This window comes from Trifolium pratense, linkage group LG6 (genome assembly GCF_020283565.1).
Source record: "Trifolium pratense cultivar HEN17-A07 linkage group LG6, ARS_RC_1.1, whole genome shotgun sequence".
In the NCBI taxonomy this organism is placed as follows: Eukaryota; Viridiplantae; Streptophyta; class Magnoliopsida; order Fabales; family Fabaceae; genus Trifolium; species Trifolium pratense.
In genome coordinates this window covers 42225627-42242205 of record NC_060064.1, presented here as the reverse complement: position 1 = coordinate 42242205, position 16579 = coordinate 42225627, and the positions used below count along the sequence as shown (strand labels likewise).

Below are 16579 nucleotides of genomic sequence, written 5' to 3'. Positions count from 1 at the left end.
TTAATCTTAGGGTTACATTTCTAATCTCCTCACACAAGAGTTTATTTACTATAATCACACAAAATTACAATTGGTTAGACATACAAGTCTAAGTCTTCTTACTCCTACACACAAGTCCAAGTCTTTCTATCTTACAATTAATTAAGGATTTTCTCAATCACGGTTATACAAAGATTATTTGGTGTTTACACTTAAGACTCAAAGAGTGGGTAAACTAAAATTTAAGCTTAGAGTTTATAACTCTTAATGTATTCTAAGACAAAAAATGCCTAGAACAGTCCGAGGATGTTGATATTCTTCGGAAGAGGATATACTTGTGTCAGTCATGATCTTTAGAGAAGTACAATACTTGACACTGTCATTTCAGAATCTTGCGTGAAGCTTAAGTCCATCAAAGTTTTGCTTCAGATCCAAACTTATCTTCTGTGTATGTTCCTTTATTATAGTCAGTCTCAACATAGTTTATTTTATTGATTCAGAATTGACTTAAGAAGTAGAACTTGTTCTTAAGTCTCTTGAAGCGTCTTGATCATAACTTTGACATTTGTTAACTTTGGTCATAACAAAGCTTGTCTTCAGAGTTTGTAAGTAATAAGAGTTGACCTCAAAGTTGACTTTTTCAGCACATTCAACATATTAGATGCAAAATACTACTATCATAAGTAGATTTTGAATCTATTTTCCTCCACACTATATAAGATACATTAGAGTACCCGATTGTTCTTCCATACATTGTTATCATCAAAACCTTATCTAGAGACATTGTTCTAAGACTCATTTTGGTTCAACAATCTTCCTTTTTTTATGAAGACAAACTTATGTATATCAAGAATAATTGTTTAATTAATTAATAACTTAGCTTCATAAAAGGTGAAGTTTGCAAGCTCCCCCAAAGTGACGTCAACTTTATTAATTTCTCTGAATAAATTTAACTTAACTCGATCAGGTGAGATTTGCAAGCTCCCCTAAATTTGAGCTTTGTTAATTTTATTGGGAGTCCAAAACATGTCCAAAATTTGATCAAACAATTAACTTAGCAGATGATTAGTTAATTAACGCTACTTCATTTACCCCTGTTGTCATCAACAAAAAACATTGAAGTGATAATACAGGTATTAGGTAAAGACTAAAATCATATTTAATCCTTAATTGTTTGTGGACTTTAATCGGACAAATAATTAAGGGTTAAATATGGTTTTAGCCCTTATAAAATTATAAAATTTTGTTTTTGGTCTTATAAAAAAATGGCATGTTTTTCTCCTTACAAAATTATTATACATGTAGATTTAGTCTATAATATTAAATCAATGTGTATTTTTGAAAGACATATTTAGAATATTATAAAAGTTCATTGAAAAAAAAAAACTCAAAATTTGATTTCTAAGTCGAAATTTTTGTTACTTTTATCATTATCTTTTGAAATTTAAAAAATTAATATTTAATTCTTCTAATTTTAAAAAATTCTAAAGTTTAGTAAATAAGTTTTTTATAATATTCTAAACATGCCTACAAAAATTATTCAAAATTTTAAAAGTTCAAAAATAATTAAATAATTTTAAAAATTTTGAAAAATAATTTAAAATACGTGATAATAAAATTTTGTTTGTTAGTTTGGAGAGGAGGGGAAGAAAATATAGTGAAAAAATAGCGAAATCTTTTATGTTTTTTGAGAAATTATTTTTATAAAGAATGATAAATGAATAATTATAATTACTATATTTTTAATTTTTAGAATAATATAATAACTAGATTAAATATGAAAAATTCATATAAACTCCAAAATACCTCTTCTAATACATTTTGAATTACTCCAAAGTTTCATTCAAATACCTGGAGTCCGAGGAGTTATATTGATTAAAATCAATTATTAGAGGTATCAATTTTATTTTTTTGTTTTGATAAATTAAGAGCATCTAGGCATCAAAAATTGAGTAGACATTCCAACGAAGTTGGCACACCTAAATACTCTCATCCTATACCTATATCTCATATTATTATAAATAAAAATAGGAAAAAAAATATGTACATGGGGGGCTAGACCTTACCCCAAAAGTAAAACAAATAAAGTAGTACAAACAAACTAATCATCCCGATAGAGGGAATTCGCAAAGGGCTCGAGTTTTCGGTTTTCAAAAACCACCTCCCATTTATTGGGACCTGTGAGATGTTTCACCCCTAAAACGAGTATTATATGGTTGCCCAACACTCCGAGTCAATTGTTTAATCTTCGCTTTACTTTTAGAAACAACAAGGGTGAACTTCTCTCCATTCGCCGCTGCGGCCCAAGCTTGTTTAATCTGCTTGGACCACTTCACAACTTCCTTCTTAATTATGATAATCTTTTTCGCCCGATTATCAACCTTCGCTTTGGAAGGTTTCAGCCAGTTACAGGCTTGAACATTATAGTGCATACAAAAGTTAGGTAAACGTTCATATACCATTGCCAGTTTAAAAGAGTGTCTCTCACGTTTCAAAATATAAGAATTCATTGACTGTTACATGTATCGCAATACATAATTTTGATTATAAATATTTTTAATTATCTATTAGTAAAAATTATAAAAATTTGATATTTTAAAAATACTTATCAAAACAAATCAAACAAATTTTATATGATAATATTATATACACTTTTAGAAAAATATGTTCAAAGCAAGCCATATAATAATGCATTTACTCAAAGTATGACTTATAAAATGGGAAGGAGTATTCTCAAACTTTAAATAGGCACAACAATATCAATGCGGTTGTTATGTTGAACTATTAATGCATGAATCTGTGCGGATGAATTGAAACATGTGGCTGTATTAGTTGGATCATTTATTCAGTTCAAATGAACTGTGGGTAGCTGAATGGTGGAAGACTGATATTTGATGCTCTTGAATATAAATTAAAGAGTAATGGTTATTTACGGAGTTCTATAATTGCACTGCTCTGAAATCTAATAATTGTTTGAGAATAATGGTTGAATTGTCACAAAGATATGTTTGTACGGTTGTTGGTGCAGTTTTCATAGAGTCATTTAATTTTGACTCTTCGAACATCAATTTTTACACCAACTCTGTGGCATCTCTTGCTTGCATTAAATAAACGTTTACCAGCTTTCCATAACTTGCCCACATTTCTCTTGCGTACACACTACACAATTTAGAAAAATGAAAAGGGTATTAGGGTACATGTTAAGATATCCAAAAATAGAAACTCAACATTTAGTGATATAATAAATTTAATGCTTCAAAAGTTAAAAGACACAAATTAACATTTAATAATTTCTATTTTAGTTCCATAACATGTGCCCTTAAGTCACATGTTAAGATTCTCCAAATGAAAATGGTGAGACACTGTTTCTTTAATATTTTAAATAGTAAATCTATGTTAATAAAAAAATTGTAAATATTTGAAATTTTTATAAAAATGTGTGAAGTCAACACAATAAAATGTTTAAAGAGTGTCCCGAAGATAGGGTGATCTTATCCGAACCAATCCAAAAGTAAAACTGTAAATCGAACCAATCCAAATCGAAACCGCAAAAATCGCATTTAGTTTAAACCGCACGGATGATTTTTCCTCCAAACTGTGCGATTTGGTTTGGTTTGTGGTTTTCATTTTAGAGAACCAAACCAAACCACAATACTTAACTTAACTCTATCAACTAGTAGCAATCAACCTATTACCTAGTTCAACTTAGCAAGCTCAACCCAATAGGTTGTTAAAACATATCATTTAACGCGATCCAAAATTATAATGTTGGTATTTTGTAACAAGTTGGTAATATCGTCATATTTTTTATATCGCGATAAACCGCACAAACCGAAGCAATCTTAACCACATTGGTTTGGTTTGGTTTGAATGACTTTTTAAAACCAATCGAACCAAACCAAACCGCATGCAATTTATCTTGTGGTTAGAAAGACTTTTATGCTTAAAATCGAATCAAACCGCATCGCAAACCCCCATATCCAAAGATACTCGTTAGCAAAAACGTTGGAAAAATATAAAACCTTCAAGTCATACAAAAAATTTTCTTCAAGTCATATAAAAAATGTTTTAGTTTAATATGATACCATGTCATTAGATATAGTTTAGATAGATTATATGGTGTCATGATTTGATTCATATATACACCTAACAATCTACTTATTTATCAAACAAAAAGAAGACTAACAATCCACTTAATTGGTGTATCAAAAGATAAATAAACCTGTAGTAGTTGTTGTTGTGAATAAGAAACAAAATAAATTATTTAAAGAGATTTTGTTTTTAAACTCAATAAATGCTGATAAATACTCCTATTTAAATACTATACTGATTTACATATACTGAATTTATGATAAAAATCTAAACTCATATGTTTAGACAAATTTATGATAGACAAGTGTTGTGCCTTAATATTATTTTTAGTATCAGATTTTGGGTTGGGCTTCTGCGGAATTCGCTAGGCGACTTTTATTTTTGCTTAGTGAATTTGATCGAGTTTCAAGACTCGAGTTTCTACCTTAAATGTAGGGTGTTTGGGCTTGAAAGCAAGGCATACGTACACGGGTTTAAGGTGTTCGACACCGTAATATTTATAAAAACTGCGATTTTCTGACATTCCATGATATCTTAACTTAAGGACTTTTTTTATAAGAGTTTCTTTATCATGTGCAACTTTGCACATGTTAATAAATTCAAAATAGTGAGTTTGTATTGAAACATGTGCATTTTATATTAAATATTTGATTTTTTAATAAATAATTGTTGTTTTTCATTAAATAGTTATTTTTTTTTTGTTACTTTAATATGTGCAATATTACACATGTTAGACAAACTCTTTTGATAATTATATAGACAAAGAGAGAATCGTTGGGTGATTAAGATTCAATGATTAAGTGTTCTTTAATGCATACCTAACATTGAGAAACACATTAAAAAAACCTTGGAAGTGAGAGTCATGATTCATCATTGTTTTTGATTGAAGAGGGAAAAGTAGAGAAATTGGGTATTGCTCCTGGAGAGCCATTTTACGATGCTTTTGTTAAATCTCTTGTTTAAGGGAGGATATTCAGAAATTGGTAAAAATTAGAATTGTTCTTTGTGAACTCTTGGAACTATTTTTTTATTTAAACTCTTTTGATCTATTATAAACATATTGTTGGGCTGAACTGAATAATAAATCTAGTGTGTTTTTTTTTTTAAGATAAATCTAGTGTGTCTTGTTACTCTTTACTATTTCTTATTATTTGCTTGGTTGGATTTATACTCACACTTAGATATTACCCTATTAGAAAAATGTTAAATAGTGTTCTTGGTGCACTAGTTAAGGATATTAATATAGAAATTTTATTTTATTTTTTAAATCATGGGCAGCTCTGTTTCTAAGGTTTTGGTGGCCTATGGGCGATCTTAAAATTTGGAGCTATTAAATAGTATAAAAAAATTGAATTGCTAATAAACATTGAATTTTTTATTTAATATCAAAATACTCATACAAAACAATTCCTACGAGTATTTTCAGATGCAAATTCACTAATAATTGTTTCTATCAATATGTTCTATCATATCTTTCTCAATACATAAAATGGCTAGACCATTCAACCTTTCTTGTGACATTGACGATCTCAAGTAGTTTTTCAATAATTTTAACTTTGAAAAATTACTTTATGCAGATGCAACAGTCACCGGCATAGTTAAGAGAATTCGATAAGCAATTGCAACATTTGGATAACTATCTGTGATTTTAACAAACTCAAGAATTTCAATGGCTAACATCAACACATTTGCAACAGTTTCAATTCAGAGAAAAGATCATCTGCATCAACATCTGACAAATCTTTATGAGAAATAGCAATCTTAAAATTCGTGCACGATTTTTATAATTCATCATTATCCAATTATTTCAATATTTTTGCATCAAATATAAATCCAAAAATAATTTCAAATACTTTTAATTGCTCAAGTAATGAAGTTATTGTCATATCAACAACTACAAAAAAATAATTGACTTTAAAAGATTCCTCGAGTGATTGCATTTCCTCATCATCATCATCATCATCATCATCATCATCATCATCATCATCATCATTCTCTTCATATTATCTTTTTCGAAATATAAACAATAACTTCTAACAATTTATTATTGTAAATATAATTGTAACATGTATTTAAATTTAAAATTTTCACAAGATATTTATACATAATGTTTTAAATTTTCACAAGAATTTTGGTATATTTATTTTATATTATTGACATATATAATATTTGGGGGCCCTAATACTTGAGGTCCTAGGGTCGTCGCCCTCCTCGCCTCCCCTTAGATACGGCATTGATCATGGGCATAGTATTATAGCTTTCCATTGGTGGGATTCATTGCTTCCGTTTTTAAGCGGGGACTTCTTTAGTGATAGAGTTAGGGATGACAATGGGTAGGGTATGGGTAGGGTACTATAGTATCCATCCCCATACCCGCGGATTGAAAAAATACCCGTACCCATCCCCATACCCGCGTGGGTAACAACTTTTGCCCCTGTCCCCATACCCTATGGGTACCTAGGTACCCATACCCGTTACCCGTATTTTTACTAAAATTAAATTGATCAATTATAAAATATCATATAATTTTAATAGAATTAAAAAAATTTCAAAGATTTTAATATTGACTAATGAAAATTATAAACAAAATTATTACTAACTTTATGTTAAAGTTCATATTTATGTTAAATATTCACATTATTTTTATATTATGTTATAAATAAATATTTTTATTAAAAATATGTAATAGTTTAGTAGAGTTGTATTGTTTTAAATTGATTTACATATATTATAATATACTAATATAAATAAAATAAATAAATATATATTATGCGGGTATGGGGCGGGTTGGGTACTAAGGTACCCGTACCCGCACCCATACCCGTTCATTTTTGCGGGTAATTACCCATACCCGTGCCCGTACCCAAAATGCGGGTTTTTACCCTACCCGTTGTGGGTAATTTTTGCGGGTACCCTCTGGGTATGGGTCAAATTGCCATCCCTAGATAGAGTTGATCTTATTAAGTTTCGTAGCACTTAACTTTTATTTTTCCTTTTTTGCGCCTTTGTTTTGTTTTTTTTCTTTCTTCTTTGGGTAAGGCTTGCTCCCCCATTTGTATTTTTTCCTTTTTTTTTCTTCTATATATTATGTGTCAACCTAGTTGAAATGTCTTCCGTTTTCTTTGATGATTTTATGTTCTTAGTTCACAAAAAAAAATAACAAATCAAAAATAAATATTGTAAATATATAATAGGTTTAAGTACAATTTTGATTTCCTATTTTTAGACACTCTCAAAATTGGTCCCTTTATTGTAAAATCACCTAACTTTGACCCAGCTATTAGATTTTTGTACTAAAAAAATAACGATTTAACCTATTTTAAATGACGTGACCTACAACATAATGATATTAAATAATCAAAAGTCATGAAATTACAAAAAAAACTAATTAAAAATTAACTTCAGTTTCGATTTCAAAAAATTATTCATTTTGTAATTTATTCAATGAAATGTAAATAATTAATTTATCTGGATAATTCTACACCTTCAATTCTTATGGCATGTCATATAAAATATGTTAAATCACATTTTTTTAAGTATAAAAATTTAATAAAAAGACCAAAACTGAGTGATATTAAAAAGGAAAGACCAATTTTATGAGTGTATAAAAATAGAGAAACAGAAAATTATAATTAAACCTATATAATAATAAATCATAAATTTATTAAAATAATAATTATTGATTTTTTCGTTTTATCGAATATAAAATATCCAAATCCATGAATAATCTCTACTTGCCAAGATTTTTCATCAAAAAGAGCCAAGATGACCAATCTAAGTTGGTCTGATCATTTTTCAGATAACTTATCATATGATCTGTCTTTTCCTTATTTATTTATTTATTTATTTATCATATACTAATTAATATCTTATTTAGTTTACCAAAAAGCTAAGAATTTTAAAAACTCTCCACAGAGCTTAAAAAAATAAATCCATATATAATTATTCGTGCCTTCCATTATAAAAGCAGAGGAATTAGCATAGATCCCCTAAGCTGATCTAATCACTTTCCATAGACAAGAAGAAAATGGGTCGCTCCATTTTTTGTCTTCATGACCTTCTTTTTTCATCTCTTCTTATTTTCACTTTGTTGCTTAATCATGTTCATGCCAACAAAAAGGCAAAGCTAGTTTCACTTTGTAATTAAGAAGCTGATTTCATTAATATAATTAATATCATAAGTTATTGGTTTTTGATTATTATGCTATAATTTATTTATTTACAGTGTTACATTGTATACTTGGGAGCACATTTACATGGTCCAACCCCTTCCACTGCTGACCTTGAAATTGCTACATCTTCACATTATGATTTATTGGGTTCAATCTTGGGAAGGTATATATAAACTAAGAAAACCATTACCATATTAAGCTTATGCTTTTTTTTTTTTCCATAAGTAATTAATTGATTAACTAATATATATTGATCATTCACAGTGAAGAGAAAGCAAAAGAAGCAATAATTTATTCATATAATAAACAGATCAATGGGTTTGCAGCTATACTTGAAGAGGAAGAAGCTGCACAAATTGAAAGTGAGAAACACAATGTTTTGTAGATCTAGTTTTTTTTTCAACTAAATAAGCTTTATTTTAATTTATTTTTTTTGGAACATTTATGTAGAAAACCCGAAGGTTGTATCTGTGTTCTTGAGTAAAAAACATAAATTGCACACTACACGTTCATGGGAATTTCTTGGATTGCGTGGAAATGATATGAACTCAGCTTGGCAAAAGGGAAGATTTGGTGAAAATACCATCATAGCTAACATTGATTCAGGTAATTAACTTAATTAACTATGATGGATTATTGTTGTTTGGTCCCAAGACCAAATATAACTTTCTTAGACATGCTCACAAATGTTATTTCTATTTTTTATTCTCTCAAGAATTTTAAAAATGAAAAAATAATTCTACATTTTGCTTTTATGTATGTGCTCAAAACATAAATATATATGGTCATATAGTCTTGTGATCATGAAGACTTGCTCTTAATTATATAATTTGATCAGATAGTTTATTAAGTTTTTTTTGTCATTATAAATATCTTAAATTTTATTTTCAATTCCTATAAAAATTTCATCAAGTTTTGGTATCCAAATATATGATTGATATCTTAACTTTTGATCTCTGTTTTTAAGTCAACTCATTTGTACTCTCACATTTTTAAATAAGTATTTGTATTCATGTTTATAATATATAAGAATCTCTCTCTAAAAAAATTATAAATGTTTAACAAAAGATGAATTAAATTTGAATTCTTAAGCATTAAAATATAAAAATTCATATTTAACATTAAAAATTCATACTTACTTTATTTTTGTTAAAAAATTATAAAATTTCATAAGAGAGTTTTCTTTAAATAATTTACTAATGTCTGCTGAAAAAAATTAAAATTTTAAATAATATACATAAGTTTACTTAAAGGTAAAAATAAAAAATTGTGAAGGAAAGTATTTGAAAAACTTTTTATCATACAAAATTCTGCATTTAGAACGATCGTAATTTATATAGACTCATTGTATCCACAAATTTTAGTTCAACCGAATAAATGCCGAAATTGTTAAATTGAGTTATATTATGACAAAATAATAACTAAAATTACAAGATTTGTATAGGTGTCCTAATGAATGGATGGGGTGTCTATATATATATATATATTTTTGCTTACATGGTTTATATCCGTTCACTTAGATCTTGTAAAATGTCAATTATACGAGATCTTGTCTACCTTACTCCATATTTCCCTTCAATCTTAAATAATATAAGAGAAAATTCGATAACCAAAACTTAATTTATTTAGTCTAAAATTTGAGTTGAATATTTTTTTTATTGACACAATTTTCTTTTATATTTAAAATTGGAGGAGGTAAATATACTTTTTATACTAGTAACAGACCCGTGCTATCGCAGGGTCGTAACGTTACGCCGATATTTTTTATAGTTACATTTTACTAATTAAAATTGAAAAAAAAATGAATTTATTTAATCAGTATTATGAGTCGGTAGTATATTAATTTGTCTCATGTATCATAATAATTTTGGATACCAAAAATGTTGAACTTTTTAATAGAAAAAATTTGTCTCATACATGATAATTATTCACGTATATGATAGTTAAAATTTATGTCGGTTAGAATTGCCCCATATATCATAGTTATAAGTTTGAAATTTATATTATTTAGAACATATCCCGTATAAAATAGTTTTTTAATGAAATTTTTATTAGTTATAACTTGTGTCATATATGATAATTATTTTGAATTTTTCATCAGTGATAATTTATCTCGTATACGATAGTTCAAATTTATGTCAGTTATAACTTATCCCGTAAAAAATACGTTTTTTTGAAAGTTTTATTAGTTAGAACTTGTCTCGCATATGATAATTTTTTGAAATTTTTACCAGTAATAGTTTATCTCATATATATGTGATGGTTAAAATTTATGTCAGTTAGAATTGCCCCATATATCATAGTTAGTTTGAAATTTATATTAGTTAGAACTTATCACGTATAAAATAGTTTTTTTTATGAAATTTTTATTAGTTATAACTTGTGTCACATATGATAATTATTTTGAATTTTTTATCAAAGACAATTTATCTCGTATATGATAATTCAAATTTATGTTGGTTATAACTTACCCCGTAAAAATTAGTTTTTTTTAAAGTTTTATTAGTTAGAACTGTCTCACATATTATAATTTTTTGAAATTTTTATCAGTGATAAATAATCTCGTATATGATAGTTAATTTTTTTTTTTTTGGTTGCTTATGATAGCTAAAATTTATGTCAGTTATAACTTATCCCGTGTAAAATAGTCTTTTTGAAAATTTTATTAGTTAGAATTTATCTCGCATATGATATTTTTTTGAAATTTTTAATGGTTACATATTCTCGTCATCCATAATTATTTTAATGGCTCAGATAAAAACTTCAAAATGAATATGCTTTTTTAAAAAAAGAAAACCTTTAAGTTCACCATAAGTCATGTCTTAGTGTGAAACATAGTTTCCGTATGTGAACAATGTATTGCCATAAGAAACAATTTAAGATGCATCCCTTCTATTGAGAATTTATGGTAGCAACCACAACTTATTCAAAAAATCTCTTCTATAGATAATTATTTTAAAATTTTGATCAGTGATAATTTATTCAATATATGATAGTTAAAGTTTATACATCATAATTTATCCCGTGTAAAATAGTTTTTTTTTAAAAAATTTTATTATTTATAACTGGTCTCACATATGATAATTATTTTGAATTTTTTATCAATAATATTTTGTCCCATATACGATAGTTAAAATATTTGTTTAGAGACATTCAATTGAATAGAATTTTGAATAAGTGAAAAGATGGGGAAAAAATTGAATTTGAAACCGAAATTGGAAGAAGTTAAAATAGTCGAAAATCAATGATGTCACATGTCATATGGTTCATTTGTAACTTGAAGTGTCATTTTGATGTGGTTGGCTTAGATGGCTTGGTCCAATCTCAATGATATTTTTCCTTTTCACTCACAAAAATGTCATATGGCTTAGATGGCTTTGTTAGTTTTGTATTTTTAGTTTAGTTACCAAATTTTTTTACACCAATTGCCCTTTGAACACATAGCAATATCTTAAATAAGGACAATTGAGAGTTTTTCAGAACAATCAATTTTCTTATATAAATTAGATATATATGTATGAATTTTCTTACTTATATTTGTTTTTTATATACTTTTTAGATTTGCGTCTTATGTATATATATAGTTTTTTTTTACAAGGGAGTTTAGTTGATTTCCGATTAAAATATTAAATATAAGATAAGTTTGATCAAGAAATATTAATATACTTGATTTAAAACTTAAATTAACAATATAATTTTATTTATTTTACAAAATTAATATAATTAATTTTTTTACTTAATTTTCTCTTATATTTAATGTTTCATTTTTATTCTCTTTTATATTTTAATAATTATTTCAGTTTTTTTTTCTTTGTCAAGTATTTTGTTCTTTCATATTTATTAGTAGTATAATTGAGTCGTGATTTTATAATATTTGCGCATTAACCATTTGCACAAGATTCCAACGTTACATTATTTTAGATTTGGTGGACGTTGCAATGTTACAATCATGAAACATATTTGAAATATATTGACTTTACTATTGGTCCCCTTAGAAAAAAATTGGTCATGCCCTACCCCAAGCTAATTAAAACAAATAGCAATATGATACTCATGGTCTTGTGTATATAATATTAATATGTATGGCCATGTTAAAATCATTTATTTAATATTCATGGTCTTGAGTATATATAACTTAAAGTCTTCACCAATAGTGACTTGATAGAGCATAAAAATTGACATAATGTTAAAAAACAAAACTAAAATTGACAAAATATGTTTGTTATAGAACAATTGAACTTTTTTTTGCCTTTTTTCTTCTTAGATTTAACTAACCTACATGGAGACAAAAACTACAGCCTTTCTTTGAGTTGGCAAGATGCTTTCTTGAGTTCTTAATTAATATATCAAAATATTTTATTTTATTTTATTTTACCACAATATCTTGTGCTTTGTTCCTTATTTGAAATTTGCAAAAGAGAGGATTACACGTTGTAATAAATAATAATTAAGTCAAGTAGCTCACAAGTCACAAGACTTCCACTTTTTTCATATTTATTATAATCTCCATGTGATTATGTGAATGTTCTTATTGTTTTTTAAATTACTTGATTAATTAATTAAACCGAGTTTATGGCTAAATTATTGAAAATACATTATCCTACTGTTTGGATTAGGTGTTTGGCCCGAATCTATGAGTTTTAACGACAGAGGAATAGGCCCAATTCCAGCAAAGTGGCGTGGGGGTAACATTTGTCAAATTAACAAACTCAATGGTTCTAGCAAAGTTCCATGTAACAGGTATTAAAAACTTTTTCAAAGTAAAATAAGAAATGAATCGGTTGAACCAAGTGCGGTTAAATGCTGACCAACCGGTTCCCAATTAAATTGGTTGAACCGGTTGCTCTGATCAAGTTTAAACAACATTATGGCACAAGATGAAAAAATTCAACTAAATAAATTATGCCTATACACATAAATTCTAATGATGTTTTTGTTGATTAATTGCACTTCTTATAAAAACTAGGAAGCTAATTGGAGCGAGATTTTTCAACAAAGAATTTGAATCATTCAACGGAAAACTTCCTGGTTCACAACAAACAGCACGTGACTTTGTAGGCCACGGTACTCACACACTATCAACAGCAGGTGGAAACTTCGTACCAGGTGCAAGTATATTCGGTATTGGCAACGGTACTGTAAAAGGTGGTTCACCAAGATCAAGAGTTGCAACCTACAAAGTGTGTTGGTCACTAACAGATGCCGAGAGTTGTTTTGGTGCTGATGTATTAGCTGCGATTGATCAAGCAATTAGTGATGGTGTTGATTTAATCTCAGTTTCTGCCGGAGGCGAAACTAGTACAAGTTCTGAAGCAATTTTCACTGATGAGGTTTCAATAGGTGCATTTCATGCACTTGCTAGAAATATATTATTGGTTGCTTCAGCTGGAAATGACGGACCTACCCCTGGAAGTGTAGTTAATGTTGCTCCTTGGGTGTTCACAGTTGCTGCTAGTACATTAGATAGAGACTTCAGCAGTAATATTACCATTGGTAACAAAACAATCACGGTATATCATCTTTACTTAATATTCTCATATTCTCTTTTATTTTTGAAAATTCTTATTGTTGTTAATAATTTATTATTTTAAAATTGAAATTAATTTTATTCTTTTTTTTTTTTTTATATAATATATATTACTAGGGAGCCAGTCTTTTTGTAAACTTGCCTCCTAACCAGTCCTTTACTGTCGTGAATGCTATTGATGCTAAGTTTGCCAATGCGACAAGTCGAGATGCGTAAGTGTAAATTTTAAAAGTTTAATTTTTTTTTTGTCAAGTAGTCTGTTATAAATTTCAAAATTCATGATTTTGAGATATCAAAACTACAATAAATAAAGGTGGTCGTTGTGAAAATTAAAGATGCTAAAATCATGATTTTAAAATGAATTAGAGGACTAATTTAAGAATCTAATTAAATTAATATTTGTTAAATGAATGTTTCTTACATATTTTCTATATGTATATATTTGCAGACAATTTTGTAGACCAGGAACACTTAATCCTTCAAAAGTGAAGGGTAAAATAGTGGCTTGTGTTCGAGAAGGGAAAGTAAAATCAGTTTCTGAAGGTCAAGAAGCTTTATCTGCAGGAGCAAAGGGAGTGATTTTGAAAAATCAACCTAAAGTTAGTGGAAGAACACTTCTTTCTGAGCCTCATGTTTTGTCTACTATCAGTTGGCATGAGGATCATCCAAAAACAAGACAACATAATATTGACTTAATTCCCACGTAATTATCTATTATACTTTTCTTGTAACATAGAATAACATGTTACAAATGACCATTTATACATATTTTATTTTGCAGGGACATAAAGTCGGGTACTAAAATAAGAATGTCACAAGCAGAAACTATTAATGGAAGAAAACCAGCTCCAGTTATGGCTTCATACTCATCTAGAGGACCAAATAAAGTTCAACCATCAATACTCAAGGTATTAGATACTTGAATTTGCTATTATTGTTCTCTCCGTTTTAAAATAAACGTCGTTTAAATTTTTTACACATATTCAAATATAATAGTAATTTTACTAAATTATTTTTATTAACTATTGGTGTGTTTCAGCCTGATGTAACTGCTCCAGGTGTGAACATACTTGCTGCATATTCATTGTTTGCAAGTGCATCTAATTTAATAACAGACACTCGTCGAGGATTTCCTTTCAATGTCATGCAAGGAACTTCTATGTCTTGTCCTCATGTTGTTGGCACTGCCGGACTTATCAAAACACTTCATCCTAATTGGAGTCCAGCGGCTATTAAATCAGCTATCATGACCACTGGTATTTTCTCTCTCGACACACACACAATAAATATATATATATATATAAAGTAAATTCTAATTATATATTCAAATAACTTTTATATTTTAGTACATTTTTACATATAGAACTTGGTTATATGGTCACACCAAATCACTTATCCAAATTTGTGTGCTTGCAGCAACCACAAGAGATAACACCAACAAGCCAATTACCGATACATTTGAAAATACATTAGCAAATCCATTTGCATATGGTTCGGGACATATTCAACCCAACAGTGCAATAGATCCGGGACTTATTTATGATCTAACCATTATTGATTACTTAAACTTCTTATGTGCTTCTGGATATAACCAACAACTAATTTCATCACTTAATTTCAATAAGACATTTAGATGTTCAGGGTCACATAGCATAAATGACTTGAATTACCCTTCAATCACATTACCAAATCTTGGATTAAATGTTGTTAATGTGACTAGGAGAGTTACCAATGTTGGGCCACCAAGTACATATTTTGTAAAAGCCCAATTGCCCGGATATAAAATTGTTGTTGTTCCAAATTCCTTGAATTTCAAGAAAATTGGTGAAAAGAAGACATTTCAAGTTGTAGTTCAAGCAACAAGTGGGACTCCAAGAAGGAAATATCAATTTGGTGAATTGATATGGACAAATGGAAAACACAATGTTAGGAGTCCAATTACTGTTCGACGCAAATGAAAGATAATTTCATAGTTAGTTTGATTTACTGTGTTATTATTATTGGATTGGATTATATCTATATGTTTTTTGTTATTTCATCAATTTTGTTGTTGTTGGTTGGATATGGTATAGTAAGTTTTAATAGTATTTATTAGAGTATATGTGTATTGTAATAATTGATTTATGGGAGTGACATAACATCTATATGTCGTGTACAACCATAAACTTTGTACCAATATAAATGTGACAATATATAACTTGAGTTGTCTTTCAATACCTTTAACTCTATAAGCAACCAGATGATGACATAGATATTTATAGAGTAAATGTATACCATTTTAATATTTCTAACAAAATTAATAATATTACGTTAGGAAAAAACTGGTTTAATAGAGTAGAAAACACAATAAGAACAAACAATGAACACACGATATTTGGTGTCAAAGTTCAGCATAGCAACTGCAATTTCTTTGGTTTATCATCGAATTATTATAAGTGTTTGCAATGTAACTTATTATATAACCAACAAATTAAGCAACATAATTTGATTTATTCTATATATGTTACAATCAACAAAATAATTTGATTTATTCTATACAATGTTAGGAGGTCCTATGATAAGAGCGTGTGCAAGAACAGTCAATGATGCCTTAGTTCACTTTATGATCAAATAAATAGAAGGTCTGACCCAAGTTGATGAAGGTTTGGCCCAAATTGAAGAAAAATGACCAAAGTTGAAAATTATCATCCAAGCATGTGATAGTGGAAAATAAAGAGCTCCTCCACTAAAGATATGAAAGTGGTGCACCAAGCAATAAAAGAGCACCACTATCTTTTCTTTATTTTGCATTTTCCTTGTAATAATTCAA

At 28.1% G+C, this 16579-nt stretch overlaps 1 protein-coding gene across 1 annotated transcript; it reads left to right on the top strand.

Moving 5' to 3' along the window:
* Positions 1 to 7803: 7803 nt before the first annotated feature.
* On the top strand, positions 7804 to 15984 carry LOC123892262 (subtilisin-like protease Glyma18g48580). Its single transcript, XM_045942066.1, has 11 exons — positions 7804 to 8191; positions 8297 to 8406; positions 8508 to 8605; positions 8694 to 8849; positions 12860 to 12983; positions 13210 to 13753; positions 13888 to 13982; positions 14219 to 14473; positions 14552 to 14678; positions 14810 to 15026; positions 15187 to 15984. The coding sequence occupies exons 1-11, from the start codon at positions 8099 to 8101 to the stop codon at positions 15726 to 15728; spliced, it is 2361 nt and encodes a 786-aa protein (XP_045798022.1). The 5' UTR covers positions 7804 to 8098; the 3' UTR covers positions 15729 to 15984.
* Positions 15985 to 16579: the final 595 nt, after the last annotated feature.